Below are 22,784 nucleotides of genomic sequence, written 5' to 3'. Positions count from 1 at the left end.
TTATGAGGCGGAAGCTTGAATATATTTCTCTTCTATAGTAAGAGGGCCTCGTTATAGTCTGCTGCGTTTGATTAGAAAGGGCTAAATATTAGGGAAAAGAGATGTAGGAAGAAGACGAACCTCCTGTTACTAAATCTAAGGAAATGGTTTAGTCTGATCTCTAACCAATTATTTAGAGCTGCTGTAAAATAAAAGTAAAATAAGAATTGCCATAAACTGTAAGTAAAATAAAATAAAATCAATCACAAACAAGTCTGGCTATGGCTTTGGCATAGCTAATTGGCTCTGCCAAAGCCATTTTTCAAGCAAAAGAAAAGACTTGCCATGTTGATATCCAACCTTCGAAAGATGGAACCTTAAGAAGAAGAAAATATAAGACATATTTGGGTACTATTGATAAATATACAGTAAAACTTTCTCTTTGGGGACGAAAATAAAATATAATTTATAGTGTTTGTACAATGGTTTGTACATATTGTTGGATGGATGAATAACCTAATAGTGCAGCTCACTGGTCATCACAAAAAGAAGAATAAAAAACAAGTTTTCTGTTAACCTACTTAGTTTCAAATTAATTTTTTAATCAGTCAGTTATTCTAAAAATACGTTTATAGAAATGGAGTGTGTGATAGAATATCTAAAATCTGTTAAAGATTCTTTGGTAAGAATATGTTTCTATAAACACTTTTCTGTAAGTTCTCATTTATTTCCATCCTGTCTTTTTTGGATAAGAAAATATAAATCATACCCGCATATTTTTTGAATGTAAGTATTCTTCCATAATGCCAATAGGACTTTTAACTTTCCTTTTTGGAAAATTCAACAGGGAAATTTTAGAATTTTGGAATTGAGTAATATTTATCATCACTATTTTAAATTGAAAATAGTACAGTGTTGCCTGATTTTCAATAAACAATGACTCATATAACTCGCTAAACTCATAAACACCTGCATTTATGATTTTTATAGAAAGATGTTAATTATACATTTGTATACATATATTTATACGTATATATAATTGAATAATGTTATTTTTTATTCAATATTATATACTTTTATTCAACGTCATTTTTTATATTTTCACTACAACAGGCCAAAGGCACTTTTTACCAGAAATTTTTTACATATGTTTTTTTTTACATGTCACATAAGTATTTACTGTTACCGTTGTTGTTCTGATCATTTAATTTTATTATAAGTTTATTTTTAATAAAATTCTAAGTGATGTATTTAATCTCACTTAATTTAACTTTCTCAATTTTAATGTAAATTTTTAGGAATATTAAAACTGTGACAACACTGCAACTGCACTGTAAGTTGCATACATTTGGCACAATTTATATTTAAAATTCACATTTTTGGCACATTTTATGAACTTTAATAACTTATTTTTGCGGGATATTCCTAGATGTGAAAATCGCACAATTATTATTATTTTGTTTATGTACTCCGATATAAAAAATTCAATCCATTCAAACAAAACTTTTACCAAAATAAAACATTTCAGTGAAAGCTGCATATTTCTATCTTGAGCCATTTAGAAGTTATAGGCAGTTAAAATGGGGGAAAATATAAGTGGACACCTGGTACTTATACCTTAAAATCAACTGCAACTTACAAAATATCTCTAGAGTCTAGATCGCTGTTTGGGCAGTTGTTTAAATAATCTCTCTCTGTGATAAAAAAATAAGATTTAATTATAAGATTAAAATAAGATTATAAGATTAAAATAAGATTATAAGATTAAAATAAGATTATAAGATTAAAATAAGATTAAATAATCTCTCTCTGTGATAAAACATAGAGAGGGAGTTTAAGGAAAACGAAACACGTAGTGCATACCAATTTATCAAACATTTAAGACAGGGATACAAACGGAAGACTAGCCTCTGCAAAAATAAGGAGGGTGAAATCATTAGCGATATGGACGATATTAAGATATCCTGGATGACATATTTTACTGGATGACATGACACAACCACCATTACAACAACAGAGGCAGCAGCAGGCACGGCAGAAGGTACAACAACAAGAGCTGGGGGAAGATGGAGAAGAAAATGAATTAACTAGACCCCCAACGGGACTAGAGAAGGTCCAAACGGCAATCCACATACAAAAAAGCCATAAAGCACCGGGAATAGATAAAATACCGGCAGAACTACTCAAGCAAGGAGAAAGGAATTTGACACAACAGATGTACCAGCTAATACGAGAGATATGGATAGAAGAAGAAATCCCCCAATAATGGAAGAAAAGTATAATCTGCCCTATTCATAAAAAAGAAGACAAACTGTTGTGTCAGAATTATAGAGGCATCTCTTTACTTTGTTCGGGATACAAAATATTCACAAACATCCTTAATCAAAGACTTCAACCTCTCACGGAAAAAATCATCGGCGAATATCAAACAGGGTTTAGGCAAAATAGATCTACCATTGACCAACTATTTACAGTTAAACAAATACTAGCCAAAGCATGGGAATATGACATGGACGTTTACAATCTCTTTGTAGATTTTAAACAAGCCTATGATTCAATAGATAGAACAGTTTTACCTAATATATTAGAAGAATTTGGCATACCATCAAAATTAATACGACTAGTGAAAATGACAATGACAGAAACAGAAGCACAGGTATGTATTCAAGGACAGATCACTGATACGTTTATGATAACGCAAGGACTGAAACAAGGCGACGGACTGGCTCCAACGCTTTTTAATCTTGTTCTTGAATACGTAATTAGACAGTTGACGGTGAGCTGAAATAACATACTTACAAACAAATCTACCCAATTAGCAGCATACACAGATGATATAAACATAATGAGCAGAACAATGAATGCAGCGGAAGAAACCTACGTTGAGTTGAAGCAGAATGCAGAAGCAGTAGGGCTAGCAATAAATACAAATAAAACAAAACTACTCAACTATTGACAATATAGAACATGTGAATAGATTCACGTACCTAGGAATGGATCTGGTCGCAAGCAATGAAGATGAACCGGAAATAAATAGAAGGCTTGTGCTGGCAAATAAAGCCTATTTTGCGATGGGCCACATATTCAAATCGCGAGACGTACACCGGAAAACAAAACTCCGGGTCTCTAAAACAATAATCAGGCCCATAGTAAGTTATTTATTTATTAATTAACGGGATAAACCCAATACATACAAAATACAATAAAGCAGAGCTTTCGTTATAATAATGAAAATGTAAAATTTAGATACATGTAAAACTACAACTAAGTATAAAACGCAAACATAAAAAATAAAAGAATATAAAATATTGTTAAATGATGAAAACAACTGAATCCATTATAACAGTTAAATCTAATTAATTTTTTGAATTCAAAATTCAAGACGCCCGAGTTCTTGTTTAATAGAGGAAACTGAAGAACCAAACAGATCTATGGCTAAACGTGTTTCCATACAGGGTCAATCTACTAATTGGTGCATATTGACCATAATTTGTAGCGTGCAGTTGTTCCTTGAATATTTGTGGATTTCGTGTCAATCTAGCAGGTATATTAAAGTATACAAGACTTAACAATTCTTCGGAGTTAATGACACCAGTGATAATTTTGCAAAGATAACAAATATCCAACATGACTCTTTTGCGTTCAAGAGTTTGTAAATTTAGTCTCATTAATATATTGTCATAAGTATAATTTCCGACTGTTAAACCCATCTTAAAAACTGCAAAACGTAAAAATTTGTTTTGAACCTTTTTAATATTTAGGATTTGATATGCATAACTAGGTGACCAGACAATAGAACCATATTCAATAATTGATCTCACGATACTGCAATATAAGATTTTTATTGTGTGAATTGACAAATCTTTTGATGAACGTAATACAAAACCCAACATCTTAAATGTCTTCGAAACAGTTTGGTCAATGTGAGAGTAAAATGTTAATTTACAATCAAATATTATACCTAAATCCCGAATTTCATTCACATGTGTGACAGGAGTATTATTAATAAAATATTGATGGTGAATAGGCGAATGGGATCTAGCAAAAGTTATTAAAAAGCATTTATTAATATTAAGTTTCATATCATTTCTAACACACCACTCATAAAAATCATTTACTTGTGACTGAAGCTGAAAAATGTTATCCTCATTATTGACAGTCTTATATATTTTAACATCATCAGCAAACATTAAAAAGTTAACTTCCTTAAAAATAGAGTGAACATCATTCAAGAACAAATTAAATAGAAGGGGGCCACAGTGGGAACCTTGCGGTACTCCAGATGTAGCTGTAAAAGCATTAGAAAGAAAACATCCTATTTTTACACTTAAACTTCGATTAGTCAGGTAACTTTTCATCCAATCAAAGAGACTCCCAGAAATACCATATGCTGTAAGTTTCGCAAGTAAGATATTATGATTGACCTTATCGAATGCTTTAGAAAAGTCAGTATAGATGGAATCTACTTTTAACTTGTTTTCCAAAGCAATAACAATGTCACTCTGATAAAGAAGTAAATTAGTTACTGTAGATTTACCCTGTACAAAACCGTGTTGTTCATTCACCAGAATACTACTGAATTCACAAGTAAGCTGCTTAGTAACTAAATAATCTAATAATTTTGGAATTGCTGATAAAGTACAAACTGCTCTGTAGTTTTCAACATTTGACTTTGAACCAGATTTAAATATAGGTTTTACGTAACTACGTTTCCAGCAATCAGGGAAAACCCCTTCTTTCAAAGATTTATTGAAGAGTATATACAATGGCTTAGATATAGTACAAACACATTGTTTTAATAGATAGTTAGGAATGCCATCAGGGCCAAAATTTAGTTTAGGAGACAAATTGTGAATACTCTCAAAAATAGTATTAATGTTAAAAGAGCATGAACTCATGTTACCAGCATTTTCAAATTGATATTGTGGGGGGGTAGTATTGTGGTCAGTGAACACTGTAGAAAAAAATTGGGCAAATAAATTCACAGCTTCCTCCCCAGAACTACTTTGATCATTTCCTAAATATAAGTGGCATGGTACATCATAATTTTTCCTACGACTGTTTATATATTTCCAAAAAGTGTGTGAGTCACTATTAATTGTAAATTCAGAATCTCTAACATATAAATTATAACAATCTTTACTTAGTCTACTACATTCAGATCTTAAGTTATGAAAAATAATAAAATCATCATAATTGTTGAACATCTTATACCTTTTATGATATTTTTTCTTTTCTATTATTAATCGTTTTAACTCCGGGCTAAACCAAACTGGAAATGTACTTGTCTTATATACTTTTTGAGGAACATAAGAATTTATTGCATGATTGATAATATCGTAAAATTTAGACACAGCGTCCTCAATATTCAAAGCCTTTAGTGATTCCCAATTTATTTCCGACAAGAAAAAGTTTATACCAATGTAATCACCGTTTTTAAAATCATAATATGACTCTGCGCACTTTAAAGAATCACTGTTATTAATCGATGTTAATTGATGTTAATTTATTATATTAACATCGAACATTACACCATTGTGGTTAAGGGAGTTAGGAAAAAGTAAATCAGCAGCAGCATTTACAACACTCAACTCGTTACAATTAGAAAATATTAAGTCTAAAATTACATTTCTCCTATTGGACACAAAATTATTTTGAAAAAGGTTGTAGAAACTATAGCAATTAACCATATGTAAAGCTGGTGAATTTGGTGGATAGTTCGATAAACTAACTCCTAAATTATCGTTTGTCCACGTAACGTTCGGAAGATTAAAGTCCCCAGAAATAAAACCTTAGAGTAGTTATTGTTCATTAATATAAAATCAAGGACATTACAATGATCTTCATATATTTCATGATCAGATCGTGGCGGTATGTACACAGAGCCAAAAATAACTTTTTAAATTCCAATATTAACTAGTACAAAAATTTATTCAACTTTAGTATAGGTTGTGAAACATGGGTGTGAAACATGGGTGGTGACACAGAAATCTGCCAATGCATTAGATGTGTTTGAAAGAAAAATATTACGTAGGATACTGGGCCCAATAAGTGAAAATAACAACTGGCGAATTAAGCATAATAGAGAAATATACAAGCAATATAGCGAACCAACTCTAGCACAATACACTAAACTGCAGAGATTTACGTTGGGCAGGGCACGTGGCCCGCATGCATGAGAATAGAATCTCCAGAAAATTGCTAAATGCAAGAATGCAGGGAAAAAGACCTGTTGGAAGACCTAAAAAGAGATAGGAAGACGAAGTCGATGAGGATGCCAGGAACTTCCTGGGAACGCGTACATGGAAAAGAACAGCGGTAAATCGAAATGATTGGAGAAGCTTGTTGAAGGAGGCCAAGGCTCGATTTGGGCTGTAGTGCCATTGGATGGATGTTGATAAAAAAAATTTGAATGACTTATAAACTAGTTGTTTGCTCTGTTAGAAATGTATCACACTTTAATAAATTATTAACTTCAACACTTTTTAGTAGGTAAATTACATGTCATTATGAAAAAAAAAACATCTAGTGATTAACATTTATAAAAATCACTACAAACATAAATGTTTTTCTTATCTCGGTCAGGTAGGGGAGCAAAGTATGCTAAATGTGCAGTCACTCGAGCGTTACGGGGACTTATTGGGTTGTGAACAGTAGGTCCTAAAACCAAAAAAAGTTAAGTAAAGTTTTCCATTTTAGTGGCCGCCTGCCATTTTTTAATTTAATTTTCCATTTCCAACAATCGTTTTTTCCAATTATGACGCCATCTATCCATAATTCGAAAAAATGTTTCGAATAAAAGTTACTTATTTTTACGTAAGGAATCCAAATCTGCAATAAAAAATGGGGGCTCCTATTTAAGATTTGAAAGTAACCCCCCACCCCACCACCGTGGGGGGTCGTGTTTGATGACATTTGATAGATTTTTCAAAAATATTGAATAAGTGTATTTTACAGTTTTTCGATCTGATGTTCATTTCGCGAAATATCGCGGGATTCGTATTTAAAATATTAAATTTACCCCTCACCCCTCTCCGTGGGAAGTCGTGTTTGGTATCCTTTGATAGATTTTTAAAAAATATTGAGCACATATTTTTTAGTTTTTCGATCTGTCATTCATTTCACGAAATATTCGCTTTTTTCTTGTGTAACTTTGGGACTCGCCCATTTCCTTACACCCTGCTCAAATCGTCAGATTTTTGAAATATACACTCTTTTGCATGTACTTAACTTACCTATCTTAATCTGACAATTTCGAGTTTTTTTAAGGATGGACTTTTTTTTTTCGGGCCCCCTTAACGAACTCCCCTGTGTTAAGAACCAATATATGGTAGAGGTACATCTGCAGAGTACCAGGTTTCTCCCCATATGATAATCTGACGCGCTCGAGTAACTGCAAAAATCCCCGCTTGGGCTCCCCTACCATATGTATTTTAATTTGGAAACTCTCAAAATTAAAGCAAGAAGAACTTTTTATAATCTACAAATTTTATTTGTACCATTTTTTCTAAAATTTATAAGAAATGTTTTATATGGGCAAAGAATATTTTTTCACTTTTTAAGATGGTTAAAAAAACAAAGCAAAATCATTTGTACGTCTACACGGATTTTTCATCAGCTTCCCCTCATATACCTTAAAGAACCTTTAAATATCTGTATAAGATTTTTTCAGCTTCTTTCTTTCTTGAATAGGGTAGTAATATATTGTTTTTGTATCGTTAAGCATTAGTTCAATACCTAAATGTTTGAAATGAGATAATATGATATTTGTGAAAATACTTGCAAAATAAATGAGGAGGCATTAAAAATAAATAGACTGTCTTTATTGATTATAATATAAGTAGTATTATATTCCAAATACAAACAAGTACAAGCTATTTGTCGTTGGTCGTTGGTGTATTCTTTGGTGTTACATCTCATAAGTCAATTTTAGGGAGAACTTGACTTACACCGTTTGACTTCTGAAGCATCGATTTATAAGTTTAGTTGATACTACATAATATATTCTTTTATATGATTTAGGCAAATCTGGAAAATGTACAAAACATCCACATAGTGTTAGGAAACGAATCATGTGACATTGATTCCAGCGTATCTGCAATTCTGATAGCAAACTATTATAACAAACACAGACCAGATTTTATACCTAAGGATGCGATAGTAGTACCTGTCCAGAATGTTTCCAAAGAAGGTTTTCTTTACAGAAATGACAATTGCTATTTGTATAATACAAATGGATTGCCTTTAGATGTTTTAGTTTATAGGTAAGTTCTTCTTCTTTTTCTTTTTCGGGTTTTTGGTGTAGATGCACGGCGATTACCAGCACGATTTAGAGGCGATCTTGATGTAGTGCCCTAAGCCATATCAAAATCGCTGACTATGTTAACTTGTAAAAAGCTTTTGGTGAAGTGTGATGTAATGATATAAGTTTAATTAGGTCAGGTTAAGTATGATTAAAACATGAATGAAATAGCAAATAGCAACACACAACACGAGTACATATGCTCCTCCACCATGACAACGCTCCAGCTCATACCTTCTCCGTCGCCATGTATCGAGCTAAAAAGAGATAATATGAAAAAAAAAAGAATGTGTGTGTACTTTGTACGCACGTAAGAAGTTATACTTCTATTATATGATTATATGATTATAAACGAAATTAATATACTTTTTATTTAAATATTAAATTAATTTATACTTACTACTTCTCAAACATTTTTATTAAAACAGTGCCAAAAATTAAAATAATAAAAAAATAAAACACACACAAACACATTAAAAATGCCACAAATGATTTCTGAACATTAATTGTCGGAAAAATTTTTAACTAAATACGTATTTTTTGAAAATAAAATTATATAATAAATATACTTACAATCATAAAATGTATAAAAAAAAATAAAAGTTTCTATTGGGATTCGAACCAACTTACCACGCGGCTGGTATTTGCGTTGTATTGGGATTCACTCGCATTAAAATTTCGCCACAGAGACAGCTTGTCATTATGTGCGAAGATCGTCTAACTAAACAGATTAACCTTTTGACATTTTTAACTTAAGTAAATCAAATTATTTTGATTTTGAATTGAAATGATTTAGAATTGAAAAAATACAACAAAACATAGAGTAAGAAAACAATATATTAGGTGAATATTGATAGAAATTTTGATGGTAATCAAATTATGTAAATAAAAGTATTACATACTACTTATGTATTTTGGTAGGTTCAAGGTAGGTATCGGAGCCCGTATAACGACTAATAAATTTCGCAATCACTTGCGTCGTGCAAAGTGGCTATGTTCAAATATCATAACAAAATTTGATCAACTATTTATAAAACACTTACCAGTGAAAGATTCTTTAGTTTTGAATAAGCGAGATCTGCGGGACTCATACTAGTCACAGTTTGATGAGCTTTCACATTGGCATGCAACAATCATCTCTTCTATGTAAATAAGTCCAAAAATATAATATGAAAACTATTTAAAAAGGCAGTATAACCATTAACTAACTTTTTGTTTGTTGTTTCTCTTCCTACAAATTTTAAAACGCAACAAGCATACATTATAACCAAACCACAGTCCCACAGCTGCCATATTGGATAATTTTTGTCATGTTATTTGAACATCCAATCAGAACAAAGTTATAATGAGCATGCGCCCGGTCGCTAGGTTTTCCCATATAAAATTTCACCGTCATTACGCCCGTAAAGAAGTATAACTTCATAAATCACCACTTTTCCAAAATTTTCGTGATTCTTTTGGGGTCTAAGTACTTATAGGGCTGCCCTAGGCTAGAATGTTATCTTGAACTGATTTACACCAAAAATATATCCTATTTAAGATACATTCTGTTATTTTAGAGACCAGATAAACTTTGAGGAACTGGTAAAAACTAAAAACGTCACTGCAACTCTGGTGGACCATCATGTTTTAACAGAAAAAGACAAAATATTGGAGGATGCAGTAATACAAGTTTTAGATCACAGACCGGAAGATCCATATTGTTGTTGGGATTACTCTAGAGTGAAAGTTAGGATCCAGACTGTTGGATCTTGTTGCACACTCGTGGCTGATACTATATTTGAATGTAGAGACTATGATTTATGTGCAGACTTAGCTTATATGTTATATGGTAAGTTATGAGGTAAACTTATAACACATATCATTTTTGACCCTTGTGTTGCATTAGGGGAAACTGTTGCATTAGGGGAAACTGTAAAATATTGTCCCTATACCGGGTGGTGAATTGGAAAACGGGCCATAGGAAACTCAATCTAAAATTCTAAATTGTTGAATTCCTGCTTCCCTAATTATTTTACATCAAAAGTCATAAGAGAATATTTGTAGAGAATTGAAATCTGTATTAAAATCAAAAGTTAAAATTGTTCTACGATTTAAACGCATTCCAAAATTTTGAAAAATATAATACATTTGCCATAGTAACAGCATGTACAAGTAAGGCCACACGTTACTATTTCTGACAGTACGCAAACTATTGACTGAATAAAACATCTTTATTATTACTACTTTCTCCTCAACTGAGGACATCTTTTCAACTTCATTGTTTTTTAAACAATAAATGATAAAATAAAAATAGTGACAGTTCAAAATATTGTTATAATAATATAATAATTTCATTGTGACCGAACGCAACCTTATACACATTCTTGCACTGTGTGTAGCCTAAATCTGGCAAATACTTTCATAAAATTTACTGTATTTTACAAAATTTGGAATGTCTTTAATTCGTAGAACAATTTTAACAATTATTGTTTTCAATAAAGATTTCGATCCTCTACAAATAGTTTCTCATGTCTTTTGATGTAGAATAATTAGGGAAGCAGGAATTCAACAGTTTAGAATTTTACATTGACTTTCCTATGGCCCGTTTTCCAATTCACCACCCGGTATATAACCTCGTTCCTGTCCCACTAATTACCCACATACTTTATATACTGGGACCAGGACACGTACATACTGGGACATCCTAAACTATTGGCAAAAATTTTAACAGTCACCATTTATTCAACCAAAACATTTATTGAAATGAGGTATAAACTCTGAAAAGAGTGTATCTCACAAAGTTACAAGCATAAAAATTTAAAATCAATAATCGGAGGGATCTGTTTGTAAAGACAATGAAGTCGACTTTACTAAGTAACAAGACATTTATCGATAATTTTACAAAATGTTTATCTATTTTTTTTTGATAATTTGCTTTATGTAAAGTAAAGCTACAATACCACAAAATATAAAAAAATAATAATATACTTAAACTTAAGGTCATCGGTACATACTTCGCAAATATTTTACAGCTATCCCTACTTTTTCTGTCTTTACACGGCAAATTACGTGTAGTAAAATTCACACTGGTATGGATATGTAAACATTACTAGAATGTCATTCTACTTGAAAATGTCATCATTAACTTAAAGAGATGGCTTTTGAATGTTCTTGGATAACTGTTATTTGTATAATTGCAAATTATTAATTCAGTTAATAAATGTGATTATTTCATTCATAGGAGACTGACCAATAGAAAGCTACAGATATAAAAATTAAAGTGATTATTTTTTAATGATCTTAACTTCCAATCGTATAGTAAGATATTTGATCACGTGTTTAATTCTGTCCAATCAGATTAAAATTATACTGATAATTATCTACTGTAGAAAATTACCGATAGAATTTTTTTAAGTATATTGTTTCTGTTTAATGGCAACCAGTTTCCTAGTTTTGACAACTGTCACATTTAAGAAAATATCCATAATATACGTATTAAAAAATAATCTTACATGCTTCATTTTTACTCAAATTTGTTGTCATTGGGCAATAGCCACTCGAGCCCTGCGGGCTCTCGTGTCTATTGCCAGACAACAAATTTTCGAAAAACTGTCGCATTATTTTCACTTTATTCTCACTCTCTTGTGATATTATACCCGATAATTTTTGATAATATCCCGTCGTCAAGTATATTACGTCAGATGCCCTTCGTTCCTACGAAAAAATACATTCAGTGACATTAATGACAAATATTGTTTTAAAAATTATAAAAGTGATGACTTTCAACCGTCAAATGTTTATAACTGTTTAATTGTACTAATTGGTACTTACATAAATAAATTACAATAAAATTTTGGTTTTGAACAGTTTTATTCATGAAATAATCGCAGCAAATTGCACTCGATCTCTAAAATTATTATCGAATTTTTGCCCTCGTGACACTTGACATAATGACATAATTTCACTCCCCTTCGGGTCATGAAATTAAAACTGTCAAAGTGTCACTCGGGAAAAATTCGATAATTTTATAGCTCTTGTGCAATTACTACTGATAATTTTTTTACTAACTATGTATTCAGTGATTGTAATAATTTATATGTACAACAAAAACTAATACTCAATCGAGAAAAGGAAAAGAGGAAAAGTGTTAGTGATTTTTTAATAATATATTGTTACTATGGAACGCTTACAATTTTGAACATATTTAACAACAAAATACTTGGATCACAGAATATATTATCCTGATGTATTCTCTTCTTGGATCTTCCACAATTAATACACAATAAATAACTTTTTATTAAGTTCACGTCTTAAATGAATTATTTATCAAATATACTATATATCAATATTATTTAATCAACAACTCAAAATATTCCCGATGCCATGTCAAATATTTAAAATTGTCACTGATTGTCACTGTAGGACTGACAATATGCTGACAATATTCTATTCGAATGAGTGCGTTGTAAGACAAAGATAGATTTGGAAAATATTACCACGGACATTGTGTTCATTTTTTTCGAATCCTGAAAAAACCAATAAATATTTTTGAAAAATTTAAACGCAGAACGAAAGACTAAATTATTACCGAGGGCCGAAAGTCCCTTAGAATAAATAAAAAGTTTATTTTGAATGAGATATTTGAAATTAAAAATCACACTAAATTTTCTCTTAGTTTTTCACCCCTGTAACTTATTAAAATAAACATTATAGAAGTTTTCAGGGACTTTCGGCCCTCGCTAATAACGTAATCTTTCATTCTGCGTTTAAATTTTTCAAAAATACTTATTAGTTTTCTCAGGATTCGAAAAAAAAAATGAATCCCCATTTGAATAGCATTGCAGCCGAAAATACGTACCCCTCCCCTTAAGAGGAGGGTATGGTTTGAAATCAACATTTCAAGCACATTTGTGTGATATTTTTTTTAACTACATATTTATATATAAATTCGGGTTCAAAACGTCCTTCGACGTTGTCCGATGCCTTGTTGCCAATATCTTCTATAATTGCAGTTTTCATCTTCTAATCGTCGTACACTCATTGATCGTCTTACTCCTTGTATCCATGTCGTTCTTGGCCTTTTGTAAAACTATGGTACAATTATTTTATTTTTAAATTAAATAAGCATATTAAGTACAATGCACATTATATTCATTATTACTTTCACTGTTTTAGCCACAATAATATGTGATTGCAAAGCATTCAGTCTAAAATCGAAAAAAGGAAAATATTTGGACAGCTTGATAGCAGAATTCCTTGAAGACAAATACAACTTTAACAGAGACGGGAGAGGGGATCTTTTTATGAAAATTAAACGCCTGCGTTCTGATGTATCGCATCTAAAACCAATTCAGATACTTCAAAAAGACACCAAAATTATAGAGGGAGTACCAGTACCCTCAATGCCAATAAGCGTTCAAGATTTTCTAAAACTAGATGGTCTAGAAGGTGGTTATAAAGCGCTAGAACGCTTTGCAACCGAGTCAAAGGCACTTTGTGTTGTTTTAAAGGGCTCAAACGCTGGCAAATCAGAAATAGGGATTTTCTACACGCCGGAAGGTGAGCAGCTAAAAGAAAAAATTCTGCACAGGCTACTAAATAGCAAGCAGTACAAAGGTTATGATTTCGAATTTACTGAACTCAAAACGGAATTTAAAAATGTTGTCTTACTGAATCAGGGAAATCGAGAATGGACCAGAAAACAGTTAATGCCATTGATAAAGGATGCTGCGATAAGTGAAAACTCAGGCTAAAACCACAAGTTCAAGTTCATACCAAACCCTTCTTTTAGTACTTCAACGATAAAATGTCGAAATATACTAACCTAGAATGACAATTATAATTTTACCCCTTGACATTGTGAAAGTAAGCAAATAGCCGTTAAGAATATATATAATGTTCTGAGTTCTATGTATAATAATCACGATAGAGAGAATTCGACAAACTATGACGCACTGAAAGAAGGGTTTGGTGTGAACTTTATCTGTGTTGTTGGTTTTAAATACGAAGAAAGGTTAGTATAGTGGAGTAATATAAAGGATCGTTTAAACACAGCGATAAATCAAACAACTTATCAAGGTCAATCGAGTTGTTGCAACTTATCATTGTGTGTAAACGGTGCATCGCACAACTTATCAAAGTTGGAGTTGGGTTGAAGGTGGTATCGCATTGAATCGCAGCGTCTAAACAGCGTTTCAACTTGTCATCACAACTAGTTGCTGTGACTTGTCGTTGTGTTTAAACGACGCTTTAGACAACGGCAACTGTAAATTTGTTTTCATGTAATTTTGTATTTGTAACCTAACCTAACATAACCTCTTTCATGTCTCTCTCATGACTTTTTCATTCATAAAATCAACATGAATTGTCTTGGATTTATTTAATTTAATTCTCTACTGCTTTGTTCGGTCTACAATTTGTTTTAACTAGTTTTTTTTAAGTATTTTATTGTTTTTAAGTGATTTTTCAATTATTATAGGAGCTAGGAGTTATCAGCAAAGTTATTCATAGTATTCTGGCTTCTTTTTTTGTATCATATTTATGATACTCTCCTGCGGAACAGATTTATTTTGTCTCAAATCAGAATATATTTTTCTTTTTGCTTTTTTCTAAAGGTTTTATTTGACATATTTGACACTTTTGTGCACCGATATTCTTTATTTAATGTGTGATAACTACTTTTCTTTGTTTTGTATAGACTTTTACGAAAAATTTGCTGTAACGCAGGTGATTTCTTTATGTGTAGAGTTAGGAACATGCTGTATGATAGATTTTTCGTTGAAGAACATTGAAATAAACAACACTGTTACGTTTTCTGAGATCTTTTCATTGATAAAGTGTACTGGGTTCATTTATTTCGATTATCAACAGCTTTGTACAGTATTCGATTTGTTTTTATGTAATCTTGTCACTAATAGACGGAGAGGCAGCGCTGAAAAATCTCTTTGAATTTACTAAAGCTAGATTTTTCACAGTTGATTACTGTGATTGTGTACAGAAACATACTGCGGTCGGTCAAGCGAAACGTAGAACAGGGGTTACTGAGAGGGTATCAAAGTTGCTTTCCTACGAAGGTAATTAAATCCATTTACTAAGGCTGAAAATCAGTACACACATTCTAAATTGAATATAAATAACAGTTATTATAGTCGGTCAGCTGTATGACGGGACAGAGCCGGTCGGTCGGCCCCAATGAATGTACAGGGTTATTCACTATATTTTGACCCCCTTGTAAACTGCTTTATTTACAGAATTAGAAAAAAAATGTAAAATACAAAAGTTATTCGATTTTTTAATTATGATTTTTTGACGTATATATCGTACTAGTGACGTCATCCAGTTGGGCGTGATGACGTAATCGACTATTTTTTTAAATGAGAATAGGGGTCGTGTGCTAGCTCATTTGAAAGGTTATTCAAGTCTCTATACAGTACTATAAACATTAAAATCATTATTTTTACAGGGTGTCCAAAAACATTTTTTGAATTAATAATTAAAAAATGAATTGAATTAAAAATTTTTTTTTGGACAACCTGTATAATTAATCATGTTAATGTTTATATTACTAAATAGGGAATTGAATAACCTTTCAAATGAGCTAGTACTCTACCCTATTCCCATTAAAAAAAAATAGTCGATTATGGCATCACGCCCAAATGTATGACGTCACTAGTACGATATATATGTCAAAAAATCGAATAACTTTTGTATTTTACATTTTTTTCTAATTCTGTAAATAAAGCAGTTTACAAGGGGGTCAAAATATAGTGAATAACCCTGTACATTCATTGGGGCCGACCGACCGGCTCTGTCCCGTCATACAGCTGACCGACTTTAATAACTTTTATTTATATTTAATTTAGAATGTGTGTACTGATTTTCAGCCTTAGTAAATGGATTTAATTACCTTCGTAGGAAAGCAACTTTGATACCCTCTCAGTAACCCCTGTTCTACGTTTCGCTTGACCGACCGCAGTATGTTTCTCTACACAATCACAGTAATCAACTGTGAAAAATCTAGCTTGAGTAAATTCAAAGAGATTTTTCAGCGCTGCCTCTTGGACTATAACCTCACATAACCTATTTCATGTTTTTGGTCTCAGACATACATTTTGTGTGATTTTTCATTCCTAAAATCAAGCTAAATGTTGCTGGATTTGTTTAATTTGATTCTCTACCGCTTTTTTCGACCAGCAGTTTATTTTCCCCAATTTTTGTATGTCTTTTATTGTTTAAGTGATTATTCAAGCTAATTGTCTTTGTTTTGTATTGTCTTTTACGAGAAATTTTTGCATTAACGTAGATGATTCGTCATGTGCAGAGCAAGAAGCATGTTGTATGGTATATTTTCTGCTAAAAAATGCCGAAATAAACAAACTACTATTTTTATGACATTGAAAAGAAACTGGTTTGTTTTGTTCTTTATTGACTTCACTATTAGGATTGCTATGAAGAGTGTCGAATATTACTACTTTTTTAAATGTAATTATCGTATACCATTCGCAAAACCAACTGAACACCCAATAATAGGTATCTACGAAGAAGAAAACGCACATGTTAGAATCGAATTGTTATTGTATTCGTTGCATAGGCGTAACCAAAGGGTGGTTTTGGGGGTTATAACCCCCCTTTTTGGATGTACTTTGAGCTCTATACGCTTAACACCATTATTATTCCATACCCCCCAGAGACCTTCAAGTAGACGTAACCCCCCCTCTTAGGATCATCCTGGTTATACCTCTGATTCGTTGTATTGGATTTGCAAATCCAATAATCAGCAATACTTATGGTTAATGTTATGTTAATTGCTAATCCCATATAATCATCATGCAACCTCTTCCGTCCACTGCTGGACATAGGTCTCCCCCTTTTTTCGCCACTCTCCACGGTTCTGTGCGTCTTGTTGCCATTTCTTGGACATTAGTTTAATGTCGTCCATCCATCGTGTTGGTGGTCGTCCTCTGCTGCGTTTGTCTTCTCTTGGGTGCCGGACAATTAGTTTTCTGGACCATCTTGAGGCTTTTAGTCTCGCTACATGACCTGTCCAATTCCATTTCAGCTTGGCTATGCGTTCAATGACATCAGTGATACCTGTTCGTTTCCTCAGGTCTTGGTTCCTTATTTTGTTATTTTTGTCACGCCGAGAATCGATCTTTCCATGCGCCTTTGTGCCACTCTCATTTTAGTGCTGTTGTTTTTGTGAGCGTGAGAGTTTCTGCTCCGAATGTCATAATAGGAAGAACACATTGGTCAAATGTCTTTCGTTTCATAGCTATCGGGATGTTGCCCTTAAAGATGTCTCTTAGTGAACCATACAAATCTCTTAGTGAACTATAGTGAATTCCATATAAACATAACATTAACTTAAACATGCCACAAGACAACGGTGTCACCTTATTAATCTTAATCTTTATGTTGTTCAGCCGGTTTGGCGATGGCTACAATAATCCAGATCTTTTTTTTTTAGCTTTTACTAACGCAGCATTTATAGTGCAATATTATATTTTGAGCTTTATTTATTTTTTTTGATATATTATGTAGTTGTTTTTCTGTGTTCTTATATTAGGCTATTGATTATGTATTTTAGAAAGGAACTACAACGTTAATGGGGTTTTATTGTTTCATATAGTCAATGGACCTCTAAATATGAAAAAACCTCGGAGTGCTACCATTTAAAGGGGTGCGTTTTTGAAAAAGGGTGAATTAGTTCCTAGGCACAGGGCGAATTAGTTTGAGTTCTATGCACTTTTGGTGCAAAGACGTCTACAGGAAAATTGTTCCAGGATAAATTTTCTATCGAAATATCACATCTTAAAGTCAAAAATATTTTTTGTTTACAAAAATATATTCAAAAGAAAAGCAAGAGAAAAACACGAAAGATATCAATTTTATTTTCTGCCCCATAACTTTTTTCCACGGGCATATAGGTATAGGCATTGCTTCACAGAAAAAAACTTCCATCCTTCCTCTATAAAATTACGTTTAGCAGAAGTCCCTATGATTTATAGTTTCCAAAATATGATTTTTTAAAGTTCGCCACTCAGCGATTTTGGGCCATTTTCCTTGTTACTTCGAAATCATGGTTCTGTAACTTTTTCTACGCAGCTTTAGGTATATGCAATGTTACATTTAATAATAAGAAGAGACAATTATCTTTAAAATGGTCTATTGCAGAAGGCTGTGTGACGTGTGACCATTTTTGAGCAAGATATGGTTTTTCAAACTTTTATACTTTTAATGATTATTGATATATTTTACCATTATTTTTAAATTTCTGATATTATTTTTTTAATGTATATTTAGGTATATACATTGTGCAATAAAAAATAAAGTTTATTTTCTTTACTTTAAAATGGTGTATTATAAAAAAATCTAGGACTATTTTTAAATAAGATATTATGCTTTTTCAAAGTGTGACATATACACATGCAATAGGTCCAACTAAGTTGGAACCATATAGAAAACTTTTTTATTATTAACTTTATGAAAAAAAAATATTCTTTATAAAATGCTCTGCATAGTCTAAAACCTAAGATTCAATAATCAAATATAAAATTGTATTAACAGTGTACGTGTAATGTTAAAAAATATGAATTTCGCTCAAGAGTAAAGTACCCTATTTCACAATATAGAAAAGTGTTATTAAGAAAAGTTATTTGCAATTAAAAATTATGTAATAATATGTAATTATGTTCTTCTAATTAAAAAAATTAAAAATGTTCTCAAATTACGGATACCCTTGGATATCCTACGCATATCTTGTTTAAAAATAGTCCTAGAATTGTTTGCAATACACCATTTTAAAGTAAAGAAAATAAGCTTTTTTTATTCTACAATGTATATACCTAAAGGTACACGAAAAAAAGTCATAATAAGAAAGTTAAAAAATAATCACAAAAAATATCAAAAATCGTTAAAAGTATAAAATCTTGAAAAAGCATAACTTGCTTAAAAATAGTCGCACAACCTTATACAATAGACCATTTTAAAGGTAATTGACTTCTCTTTCTAATAAATGTCCCATTACGTATACCTAGAAATGTATAGAAAAAAGTTACAGAACAATGTTTGCGAAATAATGGGGAAAATGGCCCAAAAATGCTGTGAACGGCAAGTTTTGAAAAATCCTATTTCGGAAATTATAAATCCTAGAGACTTCTACCAAACGTCATTTTAAAGAAAAATGATGGAAGTTGTTTTTCGCTGAAGCAATGCCTATACCTATATTCATGTGGAAAAAAGTTATGGGGCAAAAAACAAAATTGCTTTCTTTCGTGTTTTTCCTTGCTTTTCTTTTGAATATATTTCTGTAAAAAAATATCTTTGACTTTAAGATGTGATATTTCGATGGTAAATTTAACCTGAAACAATTTTGCTGAAGACGTCTTTGTGCCAAAAGTGCATAGAACTCACCCTAATAATTCAGCCTGTGCCTAGGGACTAATTCACCCCTTTCTCAAAAACGCACCCAGCTAAATGGTAGCACTCCGCGGTTTTTTCAAATTTAGAGGTACAGTGACCATATGAGACAATAAAATCCCGTTAACGTTGTAGTTCCTTTTAGCTCTCTTATTTTGAACATAATCAATAGCCTATATGTTATATTTTACAGAGAAGAAGCTGCATACAATTTGGTTCTTTCTATTGTTTAAAAACAAAGTATTGCGCTTAAAGCTACCCCTAGATTGACTAATAGCCATCAATAAATTCTATAACAAACGATATTGTACAATATGAATTGTCTGTAGACGTTTTTAATCAGATTAATCAATATGGTGCAATAATATACATTGATTGTAGCTATTACAGAAAAACTATTGCAATATAATTGATATTGTGTAAAACTTTGTGTATAATAGTGAAAGGAAATGGAACAACAAGCACTAATGTGCAATAATATTGACTGTCTCTAAGCATTACTGAAAAACTATTGCAATATAGGTATTGGATATTGTGCTATAATGAATGGATAATTCTGAAAAGTTATTGAATAAGTGATATTGTGTAATAATATGGAATCTCTAAAGATGCGTGGTGGGAAAGAATCTACTTAGATGCAATATTACAAAAAATATGTTGACAAATATAAACGTTTTTATTAATATGAATAACTACTTGTTGACGCACTTGTCATGCCAACAGGTAGTTCCAACCTTTAACATTAAACAGATGCAATAAGAATTATTGTAATACCAACATATATTATTGCACAGTATCACTTGTGCTATATGTGAGTATTATCTAAGCCTTATGTATTGCCGGATAGCTCTTGTTATGATATAATATATATTTAGTATGTCCGGCTGGCAGTCTATATTATTGCACAATACCACTTGTGTTATATTTCGGTGTGATTAGTGTTGGAAAATTTTCGAGAATGAAAAATCGGAGAATATTCTTGATATGGAGAATTTTCTGAGAATGGACCCTATGACGCGCTTAGGGATATTGTTAAAGATGAAATAGGGTATTAAAAATCATGAAATTATGTACAAAATTATGAGACGAAACAATAGTGTTCTTTATCTATAAAGAAATACAAAAACAAGAGAGAACACAAAATTTATTTCATAAAAATTGTTTCTTCTTAACAGCCAATAATTGATGTGGTGAAAGGGATGAGGCCTCTGATTCAGAATATATTTCTATAATTAGCTCATCCTGGTCATCTACATTCTACATTTCAATGTAGTGATGAGAAGTTGTGTGATTTGGTTTTTCAATAGTCGCCAGTTCAGTCATGGATTGGTCTACGTCTAACAATTTTAAATTGTGAGCAATAAAAGTTACCTTACCAGCCTGTTCAGCAGTAAGCCGGTTTCTTTTAGAGGAGTGGCCGATTGGATAAAACCATAAGTACTGAAACTTCAGTCGCTACACCGGATGAAGGCGTGTTTATATATCAACTGCTTCCATATTTTCCAACTGTCCACCATATTTTATGATTGGATCTAGTTTGTCGACTGATTTTGCAACGTATGGTTTTTCCATACCTCCTTCCAAAAAATCCCTCCTTAGACGGATAAAGTGCTAAATCTGCCATTATTTCAGTCGAGTCATCACTATATTTTAAAGTCGCTAAATTATCTATAAATTCAGTTCCCTCAACTTGTTTTTCTCTGCTTAAATGGAACACCATTCTAAATATTTGCACGTTAATATAGCACCATAAGAATAAATACTAACACTGTAAACACCCCAGCTAGTAGTTCATGGGATTCCCTAGCCCCAGCTACTTCAATATACAAATTTTTTAAATTACAATAATTTTACTCATATCTAGTTAACTATTTTTTATGGGAAATAAGCCACAATTTTACCAAAAAAATGATTTTATTAACGTTTCGAAACCCAAATCGGGTTTCGTTGTCAAAATACAAAATACTACTAAAATAAATATTGAATATAATAAGGAACGCAACTCATAAAGTCTTCTACTTTAAAATGTATAATATACGTCTGAATTGCCAATATAAATGAGTCAGATTAAATAAATTATTAGAAGAATTTTTTTACTTAGCAACAACATTTTTGTTTATTTTAGTAGTATTTTGTATTTTGACAACGAAACCCAATTTGGGCTTCGAAACGTTAATAAAATCATTTTTTTGGTAAAATTGTGGCTTATTTTCCATTAAAAATAGTTGATTATAAAAATGCCACAAGGAAATAGCTTCAGAACAACATCATATCTAGTTTTTATTTTTATTTCGGTTTTTATAAATATAGAAAATTCTCACCGAGAATTTTCTGGCCGAGAATATTCTCGTTCTCGAGAATATTCGTTTGAGAATATTCTCTTCTTACATCACTAGGTGTGATCTACATACAGTCTTATTTATTGCACAATATCACTTAATCTCGTTGACATATTGTGTCTTCTGGATACTGCAATATTGTTTAAATTATATTTAGAAAATCTCCTAATAAAACAGTTTACTTTTTATTCGAATTTAGTTATTATGGATATGCCAATAGGTATGGTATTACCTTGCTTTATTCAAATTAAAGTTTTTAAACAATAGAAAATCAATCTCTCAAAAGAGCATTTTTTTATAAACCCTATTAAATTATTTATGAAAAAATACTTACACCGCAGTAATATATTTATACTTTTGTTAATTTTATTTTGTGCCAGTACTTACTTTAAACAGCATTTAAACACAAGCTTTTCGCCATGTGTCTTGCCTCTTGTGAAAATAGTCATATTGCTAAACGGCACAGTTTTTTTACTTGTTATCATCATTTCTGAGGTCGTGCCTTATTTCTGTGTATTCGCTCGTATTTGACTTGTTTCTCGCTAACTGTGTAATAATTGTTGCGACGACCGCGACCCAGCGAAAAATTGTCACACAAAGCAAGATACGTGGCTAAAGGTTTCTCAGGGTAGGCTTTTAGGGACTTAGTGATATTTCAGCTTTAGTGCGCTACTGATATTTATATTGTGATACAATGTATTTTACCAATGTTTTATCAAGAGTATTAAAAATTGTATTTTTATAAATAAATGTTTTAAAATCAA

At 31.6% G+C, this 22,784-nt stretch overlaps 2 protein-coding genes across 2 annotated transcripts in view; both read left to right on the top strand.

The window, feature by feature from the left end:
• Positions 1-22,784, top strand: part of LOC114327682 (exopolyphosphatase PRUNE1-like) — a 414,555-nt gene that overhangs the window by 15,160 nt on the left and 376,611 nt on the right. The window lies entirely within an intron of this gene.
• On the top strand, positions 516-22,784 carry LOC114327683 (exopolyphosphatase PRUNE1-like). Its single transcript, XM_028276368.2, has 4 exons — positions 516-661; positions 8,002-8,243; positions 9,841-10,112; positions 13,439-22,784. The coding sequence occupies exons 1-4, from the start codon at positions 617-619 to the stop codon at positions 14,014-14,016; spliced, it is 1,137 nt and encodes a 378-aa protein (XP_028132169.1). The 5' UTR covers positions 516-616; the 3' UTR covers positions 14,017-22,784.

Source organism: Diabrotica virgifera, chromosome 2 (genome assembly GCF_917563875.1).
Source record: "Diabrotica virgifera virgifera chromosome 2, PGI_DIABVI_V3a".
Classification (NCBI taxonomy): domain Eukaryota; kingdom Metazoa; phylum Arthropoda; class Insecta; order Coleoptera; family Chrysomelidae; genus Diabrotica; species Diabrotica virgifera.
The sequence above is the reverse complement of the archived record's forward strand: the minus strand, read 5'-3'. Positions and strand labels throughout refer to the sequence as shown.

Excerpts from the sequence above, each read along its gene's own strand:
- LOC114327683 (XM_028276368.2), top strand. The coding sequence starts at position 617 with ATGGAGTGTGTGATAGAATATCTAAAATCTGTTAAAGATTCTTTG. Across the intron at positions 662-8,001 it reads AATCTGTTAAAGATTCTTTG|GCAAATCTGGAAAATGTACA; the intron begins GTAAGAATATGT and ends TATATGATTTAG. Across the intron at positions 10,113-13,438 it reads CTTAGCTTATATGTTATATG|CCACAATAATATGTGATTGC; the intron begins GTAAGTTATGAG and ends TCACTGTTTTAG.